At 37.1% G+C, this 22,998-nt stretch overlaps 2 protein-coding genes across 2 annotated transcripts in view; both read left to right on the top strand.

Moving 5' to 3' along the window:
* The window catches only part of LOC140522509 (vomeronasal type-2 receptor 26-like), a 132,028-nt gene that overhangs the window by 77,635 nt on the left and 31,395 nt on the right, over window positions 1-22,998 (top strand). The window lies entirely within an intron of this gene.
* LOC140530369 (vomeronasal type-2 receptor 26-like) overlaps window positions 1-22,998 on the top strand; it is a 41,332-nt gene that overhangs the window by 4,994 nt on the left and 13,340 nt on the right. The window contains 1 exon segment of the mRNA XM_072649937.1: window positions 20,521-21,319. Within this exon segment, the coding sequence (XP_072506038.1) occupies window positions 20,521-21,319 (799 nt within the window).

Raw genomic sequence — 22,998 nt, 5'->3', positions numbered from 1 at the left:
GGACCACTCAACCAGTGTCTGAGGTTAGATTTGAATTCACATAAATGAGCCTTCCCCATTCAAGGCTGGGTACTTTATCCACCTCATCACCTAGCACCTCAAGTCTTGGGATGTAAAGAAGGTGTGGGAGAGTTGGAACACTAATTCATTGTTGGTGAAGCTGTGAGCTGATCCAACCCTTCTGTAGAGCAATTGGGAACTACACCCAAAGGGCTAAAGTAATGTGCATACCCTTTGACCCAGCAATATCGCTTCGAGAATTGTATCCTAAAGAGATCTTAAAAATGGGAAAGTGTCTCACATACACAAAAATATTTATAGTAGCTCTTTTTGTGATGGCCAAAAACTGGAAATCAAGAGGATGCCCATTAGTTGGGGAATGGTTGAACAAGTTGTGGTACATGAATGTCATGGAATACTATTGTGCTATAAGAAATGATGAGCAAGAAAACTTCGGAGAGGCCTGGGTAGACTTAAATTAACTAATGGTGAGTGAAAGGAGCAGAATCAGGAGAACTTTGTGCACAGCAATAACCACAGAGTGGGAGGAATTTTTCTGGTAGACTTAGTCCTTCATAGCAATGCAAGGACCTAAAAAATTCCCAAAGAATTTTTGAGGCAAAACACCTTCCACATGCAGAGAAAGAACTATGGAACTGGATTACTGAATGAAGCAGACAATTTTCTTTTGTTTTATATTTTGCTTTGTTTTATGGTTTCTCCCATTCATTTTAGTTCTGCTCTTCAACATGATTTGATGAAATTATATTTAAGAGAAATGTATGTGTAGAACCTATATAAGATTTCAAGCTGTCTTTGGGAGAGAGGGGGAAAGGAGCGAGAGGGAGGGGAAAAACCTAAGATACGTGGAAATCATTACAGAACATGGAAAACAAATAAAATAATTATTAAAAAAGGAAAATATTCTTTTCCTCATGCCTTTAGATTATTCCTTCTTAGCACAAAGTGACCTTTGTATCTATAAGAGCCAGCAAAGTGGGATTATTTTTTTGTTTGTTTTCTTTTTGGAGTTTAGTTTCTTATGCTCATTGAAAATATCTGATTTCCTTTGAATCCTGATAGTTCACAGCTCTTTTGAGTCACGTAGGCTTCATGGCTACTGACCCTGTGCCAATCAGAAACTGAGTCTTTGTTTAATATATACACACACATATACATATATACACACATCTATTTATATGTATATACACACATATGCACACACACATATAAGTTCATACATATATGCACACACATGCACATATATACATACACACATACACATATATACATACACACACACACACATATATATGTATATACAGTGAGGTTGGTATTTTGCTTTGGTGGTTCGCTTATGAGAAGGACCTTTTTGTTCCCTGAACTGAGTAGTCATTTGTTAGGAGCCCCCAAGTACTGAAAAGTTTGTGCTCTCCCATCTGGTGGTATATGTAGGTGGTTGTGTTACTTACTTCAGATAGTAAAAGCCATGTCTGTTGAGTTTTTGTGCTAATTTCTCTTCTTGTATTTTCTGTTTCTATTTTCTCCATGTTCAGTGTGTTAAACTTTCCCCTAGTGTATGATTTATTTATGTTTAATTAAGAAAAGATTGTTAATCCTTTTGAAAGCTATCTTTCCTTTATAAAGCAGATCAAAGAACCTGTGCTAGCAGGATATCCTGAGTGTGCTGTGGTGCTTTCTAATACAGTATGCCGGAACTTCCCACAACCCTTAGGCTTCTCTTGGCCCTTAGTGAATTCCTGCCAGATCCACATATTGGAAAAGCTATCCATTCCATCTTTGTCTCAGCTCTGCTTCTGAATCTCTGGATTTCCACATTATTCCCAACACCTAAGAGGACCTTCTCTTTGCTTCTCTTCTCATTTTTCTGTGCTTTTTTAGGGGTTGTCATTCCCCAATATATGAGAAGCTTCTTACAGGCACTGACTCTCTTTAGAGAATCTTTTATGATATTTCATTTCTGTTTACCTTTTCATGCTTCTCTTGATTCTAGTCTTGGGGAGTCAAATTTTTAAATACAGATCTGGTCTTTTCCTCAACATGAAATCTTGAAAGTTGTCTATATCACTGAATGACCATTTTTTCCCTTGAAGTATTATATTCAGATTTACTGGGCAGGTGATTCTTGGCTTCAATCCCAGTTCCTTTGACTTCTGAAATATCCCACTGCAAGCCCTTCGATCGCTTAATGTTGAAGCTGCCAGATCCTATGTTATCCTGATTGTATTTCCATAGTACTTAAAATGTTTCTTTCTAGTTGCCTGCAGTATTTTCTCCTTGATATGGGAACTCTGAAATTTGGCCACAATATTCCTAGGAGTTTCTCTGTTTGGGTTTCTTTCAGGAGGTGAAGGATGAATTCTTTCAATATCCATTTTGCCCTCTGGTTCTAGAATCTCAGGGCAGTTTTCCTTGATAATTTCATGGAAGATAATGTCTAGGCTCTTTTTTTGATCATGGCTTTCAGGTAGTCCTATAATTTTTAAATTATTTCTCCTGGATCTATTTTCCAGGTCAGTTGATTTTCCAGTGAGTTGTTTCACATTATCTTCTAAATTTTTGGTTTTGTTTACTAACTGCTTGGTTTAACTCAAAGTCATTCGTTTCCCTGAACTCAATTCTCTCTTTCAATGAATTATTTTATTCAGTGAGCTTTTGAACCTTCTCCTCCATTTGGCTAATTCAGCTTTTTAAAACCTCCTTCTCCTCATTGGCTTTTTGGACCTCTTTTTCCAATTGAGTTAGCCTCTTTGTAAAGCTGTTATTTTCCTCAGCATTTTTTTAGTTCTCCTTTAGTAAGTTGCTAGCTTGTTTTTTAAGGTCTTCTATTGCCTAAGCCAAGTTTAAGTCCCCTTTGGAGGCAGAGGCCTTGACTTCCTCTTATTTTTCCTCATCTGAAAGGATGGGGGGAGACACCTGTTCCCCAAGAAAGTAACCTTCTATGGTCTTATTTTTTTTTTCCTTTTTCTGGGCATTTTCCCAGCCAGTTACTTGACTTCTGAGTTTCCTCTCCACAACCACCTTGCCTCCCGTTCTGCCCAGCCAGCCCTTGGGGGCTGAGATTCAAAAGCTGCTCCCAAGCCTTAGGGGCTTTCGACAGGGATGGGGTTGCTATTCGGTGTGAGATTAAGTGCAGCGGCTCAGGTCAGGGCAGGGCCACCACATGGGGCTTAGTTCCCTCAGGAGGTTTACAAGGAGACCTTCATCAATGGATGCGGGCCACTACCTGCTTTAGAAACCCTTGTCCACTGCTGCCTCCACTGCTGTCTCCCTAGGAGACCTGAGTTATGGGGACACCCCGCTCCCCTCTTGGCCAGCAGAAAAGACCCTCTCACTGACCTTTGGCACCTGTGGGTTTAGGGACCTGCTCTGCCGCTGGAGATTCTGTCCCTGAAGCCTGCTCGGATCTGCTCCTCTCGGTGCCCCATGGCCAAGGTAGGGCTGCGCTCTGCTCCATCTGATGTGCAACAGACCTTTCCCGTCGGTTTTTCAGGTCTCTCTGGAACAGAAATCTCCTCCACTCTGTTGCTTTGTGGCTTCTGCTGCTCTAAAATTTGTTGAGAGTTCTTCTTTACAGGTATTTTATGGGCTGTTTGGTGAGAGCTAAGTGCCTGTGATTCTTTCTACTCCGCCATCTTGGCTCTTCCCCAGGCATTGACTTTCAATTTTCTGTTCCTTGTATTTTTGTTGAAGCTCTTAGCACAGTGCCAGGCATAAAGTGAGCATCTTAACAAAAGTGTGTTTCCTTTTTTTTTTTTTTTTTTTCAAAAAGCAGGTCTATAGATTAACTTCTGGATGTTTTTGTTTCTTTTGTAATTCTTCATGTGGATCTCTTTCTTATGCTCTCATGCAGCAAAATTACAAAGTGCCACACAAAAATATGTGCCAGTTGCCTTTGCATAATGTGATGCGGGGAGAGGGCTCAACATATACTATCTGCCTTCTAACCGTCCAACACTTGGACTCTGAAAATAGGGTGATTTATCCATTCTTATAAAGGAAGGACTGACAGGATGGCAGTGATTCTGCAAACACAATGTTTGTCATAACCAGGCTTATCTGGCCTGGTCCTTTGCAGCAGTTCTTGTTTTGATTCATGGGTCAACGTTCTGCTTTTCTGAATCAAACAGATTTCTGTCCTGTTGTGATGTACTGGAATCAGTTGCTATGGCTGTGGACTTTGGTGCTCTCTTCCCAAGAGTGTAATCCCAAGAGACTGCTAAGGATTCTTCCCATTATTTCTGTCACACCATGTTGTAAAATGCTCAGTACCATCTCTAGACCATCATTCATCTAAGATGAGAATAACTTCAGGAACCATATGCACAGGGACACATGGCAGTATATGGGATGAGACAGGAGAGAATAGCTAGTTGTTCTTCATCAAGCCTCAGTTCTCTTATCACTTTTTTCTTTTAAATCAGCTCCTGGGAGTGGAAAAAAATGCCTAATGGCCAAAGTAAGATGTTCTCCATCTCATTGTATCATCTCCATCTTAGGAGCCAATGAGTTCTTACGTTCCAAAATTTCTTGCAAAGATGTTGTGTTGCATGGGCTCCATGGGCAACAATCAGAAGATGTCTGTGTAAGCTTCAAAGAGCTGATCATCAGCGGGTAGTCAACTTCCTCTGTTTTCAAATGGGAACATTGGAAAATCAGTTCTGTATATTCTCAAATTGTTCTTTCACAGTGGTAACAGGAAATCTCCCTTATACCTCCCTTGGACTCCTATCTTCAAGCTTTCATTTATAGCCAGAACATCAATATCATTGTCTTTGAGGTTTTCATTATCTCAAGCATCCTGATTTAAAAGAACATGTTCCTGAGGAACCAATGTCACATTGTATTGTGTCACATGGTAGAAGTCATCCTGGTTTTTAAACAATGACACTTGTGCCCACCTATTGCACTCATCATACATAGTCTTTGCCCCTCAGGGCACATTGTTCCATCACTAGTTAATTTTCCTTCTCTACTTCGTCAAACAGCCATAACTATTATTCAGTGTTGGCTGGCCCTTGGAACTCATGTATTTCTTTACCAGGTATGTAGCAGATGCGATCAGTGTTGATGGAATTTTACCTAAGAGAAAGGGACTTCTCTTTGCATTTTATGAGCATCACATCCTTGATTTTCATTGCAAGTGTATAACCCCACTTTAAAATTATTTTATTTTCAACTTCTCACGTTATAAAATCTGGGGATTCTGATTTCTGGTGTCTTGCTTCTAGTATTTATTCTCTCGTGATTCTATGTTCTTCTGTAGCAATTTTCTTGCGAAAAGATTACAGAAATTACCATCCTGTTACTCCACAGTCCTGTTCCAGGTAAAAGTGTCTTATCTACTTTTCTCTCTTCTCCATTTCCAGTTTCTTTATTCATGAAAGCTCTCACTCTGCTTTTCCTTTTGCACTCTTTCTGTTTCAGGTATCAGCACAATGCGTATGTAACAAATAGTATTTGATAGTACCTCTTCTTTGCCTATTTTCTCAAATAGGTTATAAAGCATTGGAATTAATTGTTTTTCAAAGACTTGGTAGAATTCTTTTATGGATCTATCTTGCCCTTTAATTTATTCATAATTACTTCATTCAATATATTTTTCTAAAATATGATTAAGTATTGTATTTCCTCTTTTTAAAAATCTGGGTAATTTACATTTTTGAAAATATTTATTTCTATTGGATTGTCAGATTTATCAGATATATTTTGGGCAAATTAGTTCCTAATAATTTCTTTAATTTTATTTATTTGGTATTGAATTCACCCTTTTTATTTTTGCTACTGGTAATTTGGTTTTCTTCATTTTTTAAAATAAAAGTAACCAATGGGTAATGCATTTCATTGTTTTTTGTCCCTTATTAATGCAGTTACCGGTTTTATTTACTAATTTAATGGCTTTTTTTGCTTTTATTAGTCTGTCATTTTTGTGGGATTACTAATTTGAAATTTAAGTGGTCATTTTCATTTTGTTGCTTTTCTAGAACTTTTTTAGTTGTTCATTTCATGTACAATTCATTGATCTGCACTTTCTCTATTACATTGATAGAAAAAGAGATAAAATTTTCCTCTAAGTACTAATTTGCCTGCATTCCATAAATTTTGTTTTTTTGCTCATTGTTGTCATTCTCTTCAATAAAATTTATTACTTGTATAATTTGGTTTTGGACCCACTCATTTTTTAGAATTAGGTAATTTAGTTTCCAGTTAATTTTAATCTGTCTTTCCATAACTTAAATGAATGAAATTTTAGTGCATTATGATCTGAAATATATGTATTGATTTTATCTGCACTTCATTGTGAGTTTTTATACCCTAATAAATGGTTAGTTTTTGTATAGGTGCCAGTGAGAAAATGGTATTTTCCTTTCTATCAATATTCTGTTTCCCTCAGACTTTTATTATGTTTTAATTTTCTAAAATTCTATTCACCTCCTTAACTTCTCTTGTCTTTATTTTGTGGTTAGGTTTATCTAGTACAAAGAGCTGAAAGTTGAGGTCTCCCACTAGTATACTTTTATTATATATTTGCTACTATAACTCTTATAGGTATTTCTTTAAAAATTTGGATGCTACATCATTTAATGCATCTATGTTTAGTACTGGTATTCGTTCGTTACCTATGATACCTTTTACCAACATGTATTTTCCTTCCTTGTCTCTTTTCTTTTGCTTTGTCTGATTATGATTTCTCCCCCCTGTGTCCTTTTTGTACCTTAACAGAAGAGAAGAGATTCTGCTTCAACTCCTTACCTTTGCTCTGTGTCTGTGATTGAATATGTTTCTTGTAAACAACATATTGTAGGATTCTATTTTTAAGCCACTCTGCTATCTGTTTCTGTGTATGAGTTCATGCCATTTATATTCATGGTTATGATTACTGTGTATTACCCTCCACTATATTTTCCTTGTTTATACTCTTCCCTCTTTTATTAATCATGTTCCTCATCAAAAATCTCTTTCTTTCAACCACCTCCTCCCTAAATATGGCCTCCCTTCTATCAGTCCCTTTCTTTTCTCCTTATCTCCTTTCTTTCCTGCTTCCTCATAGGATAAGTTTGATTTATATACCCAAATGAATGTGTATGGTATTCTTTGAGCAAGTTGCAAAGAGAGTGAAGTTTAAATGTTGCCTGACCCAGGTCCCCATTTTCCCTCCAGTATATTAGATCTTTAGAGTCTTTTCCTGTGAGATAATTTTCCCTGTTCTATATCTCCCTTCCCTCTACTTCCAATGTGATTTTCTTTGTCACCAACTTGATATATATATATATATATATATGTGTGTGTGTGTGTGTGTGTGTGTGTGTGTGTGTGTGTGTGTGTGTGTATGTATTTTATTTAATCTCATCATCGAGTTAATACTTGCTTCTTCCTATGTATACTTCTTTTAAGTTCTTTAAGAGAGATAAAATTCTTAAGAGTGCAAGCACCATAGTCACAGTTAATAATCTACACAGTTTAAAGCACACAGATTAAATTGAATCCCTTATATTTTCTCTTTCCTATTTGCTACTTTACTTCTCTTAATTCTTTTATTTGGAAATCTGATTTTCTGTTTAGCTCTGGTAATGTATGTGTCTTCAGCTCTGGTCTTTCTATCAGAAATGCTTGAAAGTGCTCTATTTCATTGAAGATTCATATTTTCTCTTGAAGGATTATTCCCACTTTCACCAGGTACATGATTCTAGATGAGCAACCAGCTAGATTTTCTAAAATTCCCCACTAGTCAACTCTAAAATAACACTTCAAATCCTATTCTAGATTGGCAGATCCAGCAAACATTTGGACAAGCATTTTTCTAGCCAAACACAAGTTACATAGTTTGTAAGAAAGGTCATTCTCATTAGACCTCTTAAGTGCCAACAGCAATCATTAGGAAGCTGCATTCTTGGCTGTAGCAACATTGCTAGTTTTCTGCCCACAAATTGCTGGGGTACCATTATTGAACAAGGGATTGGAAGAAAATTACAGGACACCTTTTTCTGGTGTTGTTTTCAGGAATTTTTTGCATCCTTCAGCTTGAAAAGGCTACAAGTCAAGACAAAAGTGGTGAGAGTGTCAGTGCATGATTTTCTGCTTGCAGATGATTGTGCACTCAGTGCAGCCTCTGAAGCTGAGATGAAACAAAGTATGGATCAATTCTCTGCTGTTTGGGTTAATTTTGGCCTAAGAATTAACACCAAGAAAACACAGATACTCCATCAATCACCACCACACCATCTATATGTGGAACCATTGTTTACAACAAATGGAGAAGTTATGAATTCTATGAATAAGTTCACTTCCCTTGGTAGTGTACTTTCCAGGGATGTGCAGATTTATAATGAAGTTGACACATGCATTACCAGAGCTAGCACAGTATTTGAAAGGCTTGGAAGGAAAGTTTGTGGGAAAAGCATTAGACTGATTATCAAACTGAAGGTCTACAGAGTGGTTGTGCTGACATCATAGTTGTATGCCTATAAAACTTGAACAATACACTAGCCCCATTCCAGGAAACTTAATTGCTTCCACTTGAATTTCTTAGAAAGATTCTGATGATCATCATCAGAATACTGGCAGGATAAGTTACCAGACACTGAGGTCTTTTCTTTTTTTTTTTTCGTTTTTTTAAAAATTTACTTATTTAACTTTTAACATTCATTTTCACAAAATTTTGGGTTCCAAGTTTTCTCCCCATTTGTCCCCTCCCCCACCCTAAAACACTGAGCATTCTAATTGCCCCTATCACCAGTCTGGCCTCTCTTCTATCATCCCTCCCTTCCCTTGTCCCTATCTTCTCTTTTGTCCTGTAGAGCCAGATAACTTTCTGTACCCCATTACCTGTATTTCCTGTTCCCGACTAGTAAAAACAGTACTTGACAGTTGTTCCTAAAACTTTGACTTCCAACTTCTCTTCATCCCTCCCTCCCCACCCATTCCCTTTGGGAAGGCAAGCAATTCAATATACGCCATATCTGTGTAGTTTTGCAAATGACTTCCATAATAGTCATGTTGTGTAAGACTAACTATATTTCCCTCCATCCTATCCTGCCCCCCATTGCTTCTATTCTTTCTTTTGATCCTGTCCCTCCCCAAGAGTGATGACTTCAAATTGCTCCCTCCTCCCAATGCTCTCCCTTCCATCATCCCCCCCACCCTGCTTATCTCCTTCTCCCCCACTTTCCTGTATTGAAGATCAGCATTCATACCAAAATGAGTGTGCATTTTATTCCTTCCTTTAGTCGAATTGATGAGAGTAAGTTTCATGTTTTTCTCTCACCTCCCCTCTTTTTCCCTCCACTAAAAAGTCTTTTGCTTGCCTCTTTTATGAGAGATAATTTGCCCCATTTCATTTCTCCCTTTCTCCTCCCAATATATTTCTCTCTCACTGCTTACTTTCATTTTTTTGAAGATATGATCCCATCCTGTTCAATTCACTCTGTGCTCTGTGCTCTGTGTGTGTGTGTGTGTGTGTGTGTGTGTGTGTGTGTCCGTGGGTGTGTAATCTTACTAACTACTCAGATACTGAAAAGTTTCAAGAGTTACAAATATTGTCTTTCCATGTAGGAATATAAACATTTCAACTTTAATAAGTCCCTTATGACTTCTCTTTGCTGTTTACCTTTTCATGCTTCTCTTCATTCTTGTGTTGGAAAGTCAGATTTTCTTTTCAGCTCTGGTCTTTTCATCAAGAATGCTTGAAAGTCCTCTATTTCATTGAAAGACCAATTTTTCCCCTGAAGTATTATACTCAGTTTTGCTGGGTAGGTGATTCTTGGTTTTAGTCCTAGTTCCTTTGACTTCTGGAATATCCTATTCCATGCCCTTTGATCCCTTAATATAGAAGCTGCTAGATCTTGTGTTATCCTGATTGTATTTCCACAATACTTGAATTGTTTCTTTCTAGCTGCTTGCAATATTTTCTCCTTGACCAGGGAACACTGGAATTTGTTCCTAGGAGTTTCTCTTTTTGGATCTCTTTCAGGCAGTGATCTGTGGATTCCTTTAACACTTATTTTGCCTTCTGATTCTAGAATCTCAGGGCTGTTTTCCTTGATAATTTCATGAAAGATGATGTCTAGGCTCTTTTTCTCATCATGGCTTTCAGGTAGTCCCATAATTTTTAAATTGTCTCTCCTGGACCTATTTTCCAGATCAGTTGTTTTTCCAATGAGATATTTCACATTATCTTCCATTTTTCCATTCTTTTGGTTCTGTTTTGTGATTTCTTGGTTTCTCGTAAAGTCATTAGCCTCCATCTACTCCATTCTAATTTTGAAAGAACTATTTTCTTCAGTGAACTTTTGAACCTCCTTTTCCATTTGGCTTATTCTACTTTTGAAAGCATTCTTCTCCTCATTGGCTTTTTGAACCTCTTTTGCCAATTGAGTTAGCCTGTTTTTCAAGGTGTTATTATCTTCAGCATTTTTTTGGGTCTCCTTTAGCAAGGTGTTGACCTGCTTTTCATGCTTTTCTTTCATCTCTCTCGATTCTCTTCCCAGTTTTTCCTCCACCTCTCTAACTTGATTTTCAAAATCCTTTTTGAGCTCTTCCATGGCCTGAGCCCATTGAATATTTATTCTGGATTTTTGGGATACAGAAGCCTTGACTCCTGTGTCTTTCCCTGATGGTAAGCCTTGTTCTTCCTCATATGAAAGGATGAGGGGTGGGGGGCGAGATATCTGTTCACCAACAAAGTAACCTTCTGTGGTCTTATTTTTTTTCCTTTTTCTGGGCATTTTCCCAGCCAGTGACTTGACTTCTGAGTGTCCTCTCCACACCCACTTAGCCTCCAAATCCGCCCAGCCAGACCTTGGGGTCTGAGATTCAAATGCTGCTCCCCAGCCTCAGAGCTTTTGTCAGGGGTAGGGCTGCTATTCAGTGTGAGATTAAATTCCGGTGCTCAAGTGGGAGCAGGGCCGCCTCATGGGCGCTCAGTTCCCTCAGGGGGCTTATGTGAAGACCTTCAACAATGAATCCGAGCTCTTGCCTTGTTTGGGAGCTCTTGTCTGCTGCCGCCACCGCTGCTGCCTCCCAAGGGGGCCTGAGTTTTGGAGACACCCCACTCTTCTCTTGACCAACCAAAGAGGCCTTCTCACTGACCTTTGCCACCTGTGGGTGGAGGGACCTGTGCGGCCACTGGAGATTTCATCCCTGAAGCCTGCTCAGATCTGCTCCTCTCGGTGCTGTGTGGCCAAGGCAGGGCTAGGCTCTGCTCTGGTCCAGTGTGCGATGGACCTTTCATGTTGTTTTTTCAGAGCTCTCTGGAACAGAAATCTCCTCTGCTCCATTGTTCTGTGGCTTCTGCTGCTCCAGAATTTGTTGGGAGTTCTTCTTTACAGGTATTTTATGGGCCGTGGGTTTTGGAGCTAGCATATGCGTGAGCTAGCATATATGTCTTTCTACTCCGCCATCTTGGCTCCTCCCGAGGTCTTTTCTTGAACAAAACTGCATTCAAACTCTGCTTCATAGAGGGAAACTTCAATGGGCTTCCTATCTTATTTGAATGAAGAACATGTGTTTGCCAAAAAGACTGTTTTATGAAGAGCTCATACAGAGCAAACACTAACATTGTTGTCAGAAGTAGTGATACAAGGACATTCTCAAGGTCTCTCTTAGGAAGTTGGGAATTGATTGTGTGATATGGGAGACACTGGCATAGGTACACTTGACATGACATGCCCACATCAGAGAAGGTGTAATGCTCTATTAGCAAAGTAGAACTGAAGTAGCTCAAAAGAAACACAGGATGCACACATTTAGAGACATGGACCATTTGTGTCCAACCTGTGGTAGACCATTCCAAGCTCATATTGGTCTTATCAGTCACAGATGGACACTAGGAAACTTGAATCTAGCCTAGTGATGTCATTTTGGTCTTCTTCAAGAACAAAAGACAAAAACCAACCAATCTGGACTGGCAGTCACCGACAAAATCTATCAAGTGTGGCTTGGTTTTATATTATTTCTACTGCAAGGATTTTATTTTATTGGTGTTCTTAAATGCTCATTTCTTCCATTTATAATTATTTTTCATAAACACCTGGTACAGTTCATCTTCTATTGTATGGTGTTCCCTTGTTTGCAGCATAAGATATCAGATTGTCCAGAAGCCAAGATGACAGAGTGATCAGCAATTGCTATCTCCCTCCCCTTGTTGACCTTAATGAGCTCAGAGAATATGTTCCCAGGAAAAAACCCCAGAACACTGGGAACAGCAAAAGGGAAACACAGTTTCGTATCCTATGAGGAGAGGAAAATAGCTAAGGAGTGTTCCTCTTGTGGCTGAAGGGGATCAGTGCAGGACCAGCACTGTCCCAGACAGCCCCATCCCATCAAACTAAGAGATGATTGTGAGCCCCAAGGGGGTGAAGCCCACAGCCTCCAACATCAGAACCACCTGTGTGCCTCAGCACCCTAGGGGAATAGAGAAGACAATAGAACCGATGGGATCATCAACCATTGAGCTTGCCTATGCTCTAGTTGAGCAGAGGAGATCTTCTATGACCAGACCACCCCTCTCTCACACTTAACGAGCTAGCTCCAGGGTAACTTTGAGGAAACCAAAAAAGGCCTCACCTGGCCTCTGCTCTCCAACAGCAGCCCCCTCAGCACCAGGTAAGCTGTAGCATTTCAATTTCTAGCTGAAAGAACCACAAAGCCTCAAGTTTTAAGCACCAGAATTGTGGGACAGAGCGCTCTGTGTCTCAGATGCAGAGATTTACTTTAAAAAGCAGGAAAAGAGTGATTATCATGAGTAAGAAGCAAAGCAGAAAAGAAAAGACCATAGAATCTTTCTGTGGAGACAAGTACCAAGACACAAGTACCAAAGAGGTCGGCATTGTGACTGTAGTCCCATATGAAACTTCAGAAGGGAAAATGAATTGGTCTGAAACACAAGGAGCCTATTTGGAAGAGTTCAGGAAGGATTTAAAATGCTAAATTAGAGGAATAGAAGAAGAACTGACCAATACCTTTGAAAATATGAAAGAAAAGAAATCAGAGAAGAATTTAAAAGGACACTTGTATAAGTGGAAAAGAAAGTACAAAACCTAACTGCAGAAAATAACTCCTTAAAAGGAAAAATTGGAAAGATGGAAAAGGAGATGCAAAAGGTAACTGAAGAAAGCAATTTGATAAAAATTATTTGGGCATGTAGAAGCTCATGAATCTATGAGGCATCAAGAATCAAATGGAATCTAAATATTGAAAAGATAGAAGAAAATATAAAATATCTCGTTGGAAAAACAACTGACCTGGAAATAGACCCAGTAGAGAAAATCTAAGGATTAATGGTCTACCAGAAAGTCTTGATGAAAGAAAGAGCCTGGACAATATCATCCAAGAAATCATCAAGGAAAATTGCCTAGAAGTCCTAGATCCAGAAGGCAAAATAATCATCAAAAGACTCCACCATTCATCTCCTGAAAGAGATTCCCAAGAAAAACACCAAGGAATATCCTTTCCAAATTCCAGAACTATCAAGTGAAGGAGAAAATACTGCAGGGAGCCAGAAAGAAACAATTCGTGTATCTAGGAGGTATGGTTAGGATCACATTTTCCACATTAAAAGATCAAAGGAATTGGAATATGATATTTTGTAAGATAAAGGAACAAGGACTACAACTAAGGTTTAATCACCCAGCAAAGTTGAGCATAATATGGAAATTTAATGAAATAAAAATTTCCAGGCCTTCCTCAAGAAAAGGTCAGAACTTAATAGAAAATTTGATCTTCAAACACAGGTCTAAATAGAAGCATAAAAAGGTAAACAGGGGGGAAAAAGCTTACTCAATGTGGGCAAACTGTTTACATTCCCTATAAGGGAAGATCATAGTTGTTAATCTTGAGAACTGTATATTTATTATGATATATTAAAGGGATATACATAGATAGAGTGGGAATAAATTAAATGATGTGATAATAAGAAATGTGAGTTAATGGTGTGAATGGATTGTAATGGGAGATGTGAAAAGGAGGATGTAGAAAAAATAAATTACATCGCAAGAAGAGGTACAAAAATATATTACAGTAGAAGGGAAGAAGGAAGAGGGTGAGCATTGTTTGAGAGGTACTCTCATCTGATTTGGATTTAAGGAGGGAACAACAAACTCAGTTACATATAGAAGTACAAGTAGCTCATAGGCAGTAGGAGGGGAAGGGGGAAAGAAAAGGAAGGGGAGGCTAAAAGGCAGGAAAGAATAAGTAAAGGAAAAGATTAAAAGGGAGGAGTGATGAAAGAAGGGGGGGAGGACTGAGGGAGGCAGTGTTTAAAAGTTAAAACACTTTTGTGGAGGGGAAGGGAGAAGGGAGAGCTAAAAGCATAAACAAGGGGAAAGGGGATGGAGGGAAAGACAGATAGTAATCATACCTGTGAATGTGAATGGAACGAACTCTCCCATAAAACAGAGACAGATAGCAGAATGGATTAAAAACCATAATCCAACAATACATTTTTTACAAGAAACACATTTGAAAAGGAGGCATACACACAGGGTAAAGGTCGAAGGTTAGAGCAAAATATTTTGTGCTTCAGCTAATGTAAAAAAAGCAGGGATAACAATCCTAATCTCAGACAAAGCAAAAGCAGAAACCAATCTAATCAAAAGAGATAAGGAAGGAAACTACATCCTGCTAAAAGGCACCATAGACAATGGATATGCTCCAAGTGGTATAGCATCCAAATTCTTAGAGCAGAAGTTAATGGAGTTACAGGAAAAAACAGACAACAAAGCTATACTAGTGGGGGACCTCAACCTCCCCCCTCTGAACTGATAAATCTAACCTCAAAATAAGCAAGTGAGAAGTTAAGGAGGTGAATAAAACTCTGGATAGGGTAGATATAATAGATCACTGGAGGAAACTGAATGGGGATAGAAAGAAATATACCTTTTTCTCAGCTGTACAAGGCACATATAGAAAAAATGAGCATGTAATAGGGAAGAAAAATCTCATAATCCAGTGCAGAAAGGCAGAAATAGTCAATGTATGCTTCTCAGATCATAATGCAATAAAATTATATGTAATCAAAGACTATGGAAATATAAACCAAAAACTAATTGGAAACTGAACAATCTGCAAGAGTGAGTGGGTTAAACAACAAACTTTGGCAACAATTAACAGCTTCATGCAAGAGAATGACAATAATGAGACAACCTTCCAAAACTTATGGTATGTTGCAAAAGCATTTCTTAGGGGAGGTTTTATATCTTTGAATGCCTAGTTGAATGAAATAGAGAAAGAGGAAATCAATGAATTGGCCATGCAGCTGAAAAAGCTAGTTGGAAATCCCCAAGTAAATACCAAATTAGAAATACTGAAAACCAAGGAAGAGACTAATAAGATTGTAATGAAGAAAAGTATTGAAGTAAGAACTATTACTAAGAGTCGGTTTTATGAAGAAAAAAATAAAATTTACAAACCTTTGGTCAATTTGATTTAAAAAAAGAAAGAAGAAAACCAAATTACCAATATCAAAAATGAAAACGATGAACTCAACTCCAATGAGGAGGAGATTAAAACAATAATTTACTTTGCCCAAATGTATTCCCATAAATTTGACAGTCTAAATGAGAGGGATGATTATTTTAAAAAATATAAATTGCCTAGATTAATAGAGGAGGAATTTGAGTACTTAAATAACCCCATCTCAGAAAAAGAAATTGAACAAGCCATCAATGAACTCTCTAGGAAAATATCTTTAGGGACATATGAATTTACAAGTGAATTCTGTCAATCATTTAAAGAACAATTAATACCAATGCCATAGAGACTATTTGGGAAAATTGGGAAAGAAGGATTACTACTAAATTCTTTTTATGATACAAATATGGTTCTGATACCTAAACTAGGAAGAACCAAAACAGAGAAAGAAAATTGTAGACCAATTTCTCTAATGAACATAGATGTAAAAATGTTAAATAAGATATTAGGAAAAGGGAATATAGCAACTTATCACGAGAATAATACGTTTTGACCAGGAAGGATTTATATCAGGAATGCAGGGTGGGTGTGATATTAGAAAAACAAATAGCATTATTGATCATATCAACAAGAAAACTAACAGAAGCCATATAATGATCTCAATAGATGCAGAAAAAGACTTTGACAAAATGTAACACCCATTCCTCCCGAGAACACTGGAAAGCATAGGAATGCATGGAACTTTCCATAAAATAATAAGCAGTATCTACCCAAAACCATCAGCAAGCATTGTATGCAATAAGGACAGGTTAGATGCATTTCCAGTTAGATCAGGGATGAAACAAGGATGTCCATTATTACCACTGTTATTCAATATGGTATTAGAAATCCTAGGTGAAGCAAAAAAAGAAGAAAAAGAAATAGAAGGAATTACAATAGGCAAAGAAGAAACTAAGTTATCACTCTTTGTAGATGATATGATGATATAGAGAATCAAGTAAAAAAAACTACTTGAAAAACTAAACAACTTTGGCAAAGTTTCAGATTACAAAATAAACCCAGACAAATCATCTGAATTTCTATATATTACTAACGAAGCCCACTAGCAAGACATAGAAAGAGAGATTCTGTTTAAAGTTATGGTAGACACCATAAAATATCTAGACATCTGCCTGTCAAAATAAACCCAAGGGCTGTATGAACACATTTCAAAACACTCTTCGCACAAATAAAGTCAGATCTAAGTAAATGGAAAAACATCCATTGCTCATGGTTAGGCCAAGCTAATATAATAAAAATGACAATTTTACCTCAATTAATATTCTTATTCAGTGCCATACCAATCAAACTACCAGATAATTATTTTCTAGAGCTAGAAAAAAATAATATCAAAATCCATCTGGAAGAACCAAAGGTCCAGAATATCAAGGGAAGTAATGAAAGGAAATGCTAGGGAAGGTGGCCTATCCCTACCAGATCTCAAAAGCAGTAATCATCAGAACCACTTGGTACAGGCTAAGAAACTGAGAGGTAGACCAGTGGAATAGGTTAAATACTCAAGACACAGTAGTTAATGAGTATAGCAATCTACTGTTTGATAACCCAAGGATCCCAGCTTCTGGGATAAGAACTCACTGTTTGACAAAAATTTCTGGAAAAACTGGAGAACAGTGTGGCGGAAACTGGGCATAGACCAATGCCTGACACCATACACAACAATAAAGTCCATATGGATACATGATCTAGGTATAAAGATTGACATTGTAAACAAATTAGGGGAGCAAGGAATAGTGTATTTGTCAGATTTATGGAGAATGGAGAAATTTATGACCACACATGAGGTAGAGGACATGAGGAAGTGCAAAATGGATAATTTTGATTACGTTAAATTGAAAAATTTTTGCACAACCTTAATGCAACCAAGGAGGAAAGCAGAAAACTGGGAAAGAATTTTTGCAACTAGTGTGTGATAAAGGTCTCATTTCTAAAATATAGAGAGAATTGAATCAAATGTACAAGAATACAAGTCATTCCCTAATTGATTAATGGTCAAAGGATATGAACAGAGAATTTTCAGAGGAAGGAATTAAAGCTATCTGTAATCATATGAAAAAATACTCTAAATCCCCATTGATTAAATATTTTCAAATCAAAACAACTCTGAGATACTGCATCACACCTATCAGACTGGCTAACATGACAAAAGAGGCAGATGATAAATGTTGGAGAAGATGTGGGAGAGTTGGAACACTAACTCCTTTTTGGTGGAGCTGTTAGCTGAGTCAACCATTCTTGAGAGCAATTTTGAACTATTTCCAAAGGGCTACAAAAATGTGCATATCCTTTTACCCAGCAATATTCCTTCTGGGCCTCTATCCCACAGAGATCATAGAAATGAGAAAAGGTCCCACATGTAAAAAAATATTTTTAGCAGCTCTGTTTGTGGTGGCCAAAATCAAAAGGATGCCAATCAATTGGGGAATGACTGGACGAGTTGTGGTATACGAATGTCATGGAATACTATTTTGCTATGAGAAACTATGAATAGGAAGACTCCAGAGGTGACTGGAAAGACTTATATGAACTGATGCTGAGTGAAAGGAGTGGATCAAGAACATTTCATACAGCAAAAACTACAGTGGGCAAGGAATTTTTCTGGTAGACTTAGTACTTCATTGAAATGCATGGACTTAAAAAAAATTTCCAATGGTCTCTTGAGGCAAAACACCTTCCACATCTAGAGAAAGAACTACAGAATTTGATTGCAGATAAAAACACTCTCATTCTTATGCATTATGTTTTGTTGTGTTTTAGTTTATGGTTTCTCCCATTCATTTTAATTCTTTTATGCAATATATATTTAATAGAAAAGTATGTGTAGAACCTATATAAGATTGCATCCCATCTCCTGGATGGAGTGGGGATGGAGGGAAAAAAAATCTAAGATATCTGGAAGTGATTGTTAAACACTGAAAACAAATGAAATAATTTAATTAAAATGTACGATCTCAGATCACCTCAGAAACTCACATAGGAGAAGGAATAGTTTGTTTTTATTTTACTTTTTTGTGTGTGATTTAACTAATTAATTAATTTGTTGCATTTGGAGTTCCACATTTGGAGTTCTCCCTTCCCCCTGTCCTCATTCCAGAAGGCCAACATTTGAGATAGATTTATATGTGGAACGATATACTATATACCTGCATATATCATGTCTTTCTCTGCAGATGAATGGCATTTTCCTTCATAAGTCGTTTTTATGTGATTTCAATGTTTGTATTACTCACAATAGCTTAGTCATTCAGAGACAGTATTTGAACCATATTGCTAGTTTTGTGTTTAGTGTTCCTTTGTTTTGCATATTTCACTCTGATTCATTTCATGTGAGTTTTTCTATATCCTTTTCCCCATAAAATCAACCTGTTAATCATTTCTTACAGAACAGTAGTATTCCATTACAGTCATACACTACAATTTAGTCAGACACTCTCCAATTGATGGATATCCACTCAATTTTTATTATTTGTCACCTTTAATAGAACTGCTTTAAATATTTTAGAAAGTTGGATTTATTTCCTTTTCCCCTGATTACCTTGGGAAACAGACCTGTTAGTAGTATTGCTAGCTCAAATTGTACAGATACTTTTATACCTCTTTGAATGTAATTCCAAATTGCCCTTCAAAATGATTGGATCAGTTCACAATTCTACCAAGAGTATATTATTATCCCGATTTTCAACATTCCCTCCCTTTGTCCTTTCCCCCTTCTCTCATTTTAATCAATTTGATAGATGTGAGAAATTCTCCATAATTATTTTCATTTTCATTTCTTTAATAAAAAAGAGAGGATACATTTTTAATCAAATGTCAAGCAGAGCAACCTCCAACTCACTGATTTGATTTCTAACTGAGGGTATAAGAAAAACTATTTCATAATTATTCTTCTGAGGGCAAAACCGCCATGATTGTAGGTCATATTTTATATATTTTACCATGGCTCCAAGCCTAATAATAACCTGATGTTATTATTTGTCACGGGATGGGGAAGTACCAGTATCCTAGGTTCTTACCTTCAACCATAATGGGATCAAAGTCGTTAAAATGAGATTCCATTCTCTCTTAATTTTGTCTGCAAGGAGATCACTTTGTGAATCTAGATCAGGATATCCTTGATGATTGGATTACTGGAGACTTGATCAAAATGAAAGTTCAGCACTAGTTACTTTTTTCCCTTCTTAGAACACTAGGGATGAAGAATACAGGAAAGAGACTCTGAATATGAAAATCTCTCTTGCTTCCAGGAAAATTAGATGACTGAAGGTATAATACTGGCAGATTTTTTTGTTTTTGGTTAGAGATCAGTCATTTGGGTTCTCTGTAGATGAATGAAACATTGCTTATTTCTTGGATTCTCTACTAACATGGTAGGAGTAATGTGTAATTCCTTGACAACGGATTTCAGCGTGAGTAGATCTCCATCTTCCATCTCCCACTGAATTTTTGCTAGAGAACTTTTCATATTTGAACAAAGTCTTAGCATCAAAAACAACTCAGCATCAAAAAGACGGAATAAAGGAATTGTTGATGTTTGAGTTGAAGAAGACATGCAATTACACTCAAATATTTAAATAACAAGGTCATGCAAAAGACACTGGGAATATTTTTCTTGAATCAACATGAAAAAATAGGACCAAGGAGTCAAGGTTACAAAGAGGCTGATTTAGTTAAAAAGTTAAGAAAAAAAAGGTTTGAATTGGTAGAGATTTCTAAATAAGGAATGGCCTTTTCGCAAGACATTGAGTTTTCTCTCATTAAAAAGTTTCAAAGGAGACTTAATTTTTGCTTAATGGAGACCCTGGAGAAAGGGTTCTTGGTCAGGTACAGTGTCAGAATTTCCTCCATATCATCATATCCTATAATAGCATAACTTTGTGACCTAAGACTATAAATTAAACTTAATAAGCATTTATCCATTACTTGCTTTTTGTAAGGCACTGGTAGTTGCTTGTACAAATGTAAAGGATGACAAATTCCTATTCTGAATGAAATTAAATCACCATTCCAGTGTTCTTTATTTTTCATTTGGATCAGCTATTGCCCATTTGGTCTCCTTCTGAATTATAAGGTTCAGTATCCTTATGTCCGTCAGATGGGCAGCAGGGAATCCACTCTTCACCTCGCACTCATCCAATTGATGCTTCATTTTGGCTGGACTTGAGTGAGACTGGTTCTTTCAGATGACAGGAGAGGGGAAACTTTCTTCAATGATCTGAAAGAAGAGATGGTCAGGAATGAGTTGTGTGTGACTTTTAAGGAACGATTGCCCCCAAACTTTAGAAGTGGTGAAGATTTTGAACTCTTTTCTAGGATCACTGCATCATCATCATCAAGTGTGATTTTCATCTATGGAGATACAAACTCCCTTCAGGAACTTTCTACTATATTGATTCATATTGTACTTCATGAGAAGATTTTGGTCACCACCTCTTCTTGGGATTTTTCTGATGATTCTTATTTGGACATGTTTAGCTATTTCCATGGTATGATAACATTTTCCCATACCAAGATAGAGATTCCTGGTTTTAAAGATGTTGTAAGAAGCCTGAATCTTGGTGCAAACCCTGAGGACATTTTCCTGAAGACTATCTGGAAGTTAGTCTTTCATTGTAGACTTTCTGAAGAAAATCATATAGAAACGTTACATTCCTTGTGCTCAGAAGCTGGTTCCTTGTCTATTCTACCTAAAATAAATATTGACACGATCATAATGGAATTACATTTTAATATTTACAATGCAGTATATTTAGTAGCCCACACTCTCCATGAAATGTTTCAGTTTGAGGCAAAAGAGGCATCAGAACTTGGAAGAAACCCTGATCTGTCTTGGAAGGTAACATTTCTCTTCCATTCTTGGGCTTAGCAGAGCATACTTAAAATATTCAGTTGTTATTTATCTGAACTAGAGATGAAGCAGCAATGATTTGAGATTTCAATATTACCTCTTATGCTCTAATATTTTCTCTTGTTATTTTTAATTTGTGATTACATTTAATTCCATGTGAAAACAATGAAATTGCCTCAGATAAAAGGTATTTATTTCAATTCTGATATGACAACTACAGTGAAGTTGTTGATTTTCTTCCTTCTACACAAGAGTATATGAATCTATGTGCAGGAGAGGGTCATTAAACCTGTTCCAATTTAGGGCCTTTCCAGTGGCCTGGGTCATGACATTGCAAATGACAAGGTGATCTATGGGATTCTTACTTAATCGACTTTATTTTTTATGCATAATGATTCTATTAATATCTATAGTTGAGCAGCTGAGTTGATATTTGTACATGAGTACACTAGCTTCAACGATGCATTTGTTTTCTAAAATGCAGAGGAACCCATTGATGGAAGTTGTACCTTTTATAAGATTCTTTTGTTGTATTAATTAATTAATTTTTAGTTTTCAATATTCACTTCCACAAGATTTTGACTTCCAAATATTCTCTCCAATCTCTCCTCTACTTCTATCCCAAGACAATGTGCATTCTGATTACCACTTTCCCCAATCCATCCTCGCATCTATCATACCCCTCCCTTCTCTTATCCCCTTTCCCTCTATTTTCTTGATGGGCAAAATAGATTTCTATACCTCATTTCCTGTTTGTCTTATTTCCCAGTTGCATGTTAAAAATGACTTGTAACATTTGTTTTTAAATCTTTCAGTTCCAACTTCTCTCCCTTCCTCCTTCTCCACTTACCCCCATTAAGAAGGAAACATATACATTATATATGTGTAGTCATGCAAAATACTTCCACAATAGTCATGATGTAAAAAACTAGCTATATTTCTCTCCATCCTATCCTGCCTTCTGTTGACCCTGTCTTTTGACCTCTCTCTTTTGACCCTGTCCCTCCTCAAAGTGTTTACTTCTAATTACACCCATTCTCCCATTTGTCCTCCCTTTTATCATCCTTACCACCTGCTTATTCTCTTACCCCCTACTTTCCTGTAGTGTAAGATAGATTTTCATACCAAACTGGGTGTGTATACTATTCCCTCCCTAATTGAAATCCAATGATAGAAAGATTTGTTCTTTCCCTCTCACTGTCCCTCTCTTCCTGTCCATTGAAAAGGTTTTTCCTTTTCCTCTTATGTGAGCGATTATTTAATTGATTCTATTTCTCCCTTTCACTTTCTCCCCATCTATTCCTCTCTCACTTCATTACTTTATTTTTTTATGCATCATCCTGTCATATTCAACTCATCCTATGCCTGCTCTCTACATATATAATCCCTCCAACTCCCCCAAAACTAAGAAAAGTCTCAAGAGTTACAAATATTATCTTTCCATGTAGGAATGTAAATAGTCCAACTTTAGTAAGTCCCTTATGATTTCTCTTTCCTGTTTATCTTTTCATACTTTTCTTGATACTTGTGTTTGAAAGTCAAATTTTCCATTCAGCTCTGGTCTTTTCATTAAGAATGCTTGAAAATCCTGTATTTCATTGAATGAATATTTTTCCCCTGAAGTATTATACTCAGTTATGCTGTGTAGGTGATTCTTGGTTTTAATC

The sequence above is a fragment of the Notamacropus eugenii genome, chromosome 2 (genome assembly GCF_028372415.1).
Source record: "Notamacropus eugenii isolate mMacEug1 chromosome 2, mMacEug1.pri_v2, whole genome shotgun sequence".
In the NCBI taxonomy this organism is placed as follows: Eukaryota; Metazoa; Chordata; class Mammalia; order Diprotodontia; family Macropodidae; genus Notamacropus; species Notamacropus eugenii.
Note: the sequence above shows the minus strand (reverse complement) of the source record. Positions and strands in the feature narration are given on the sequence as shown.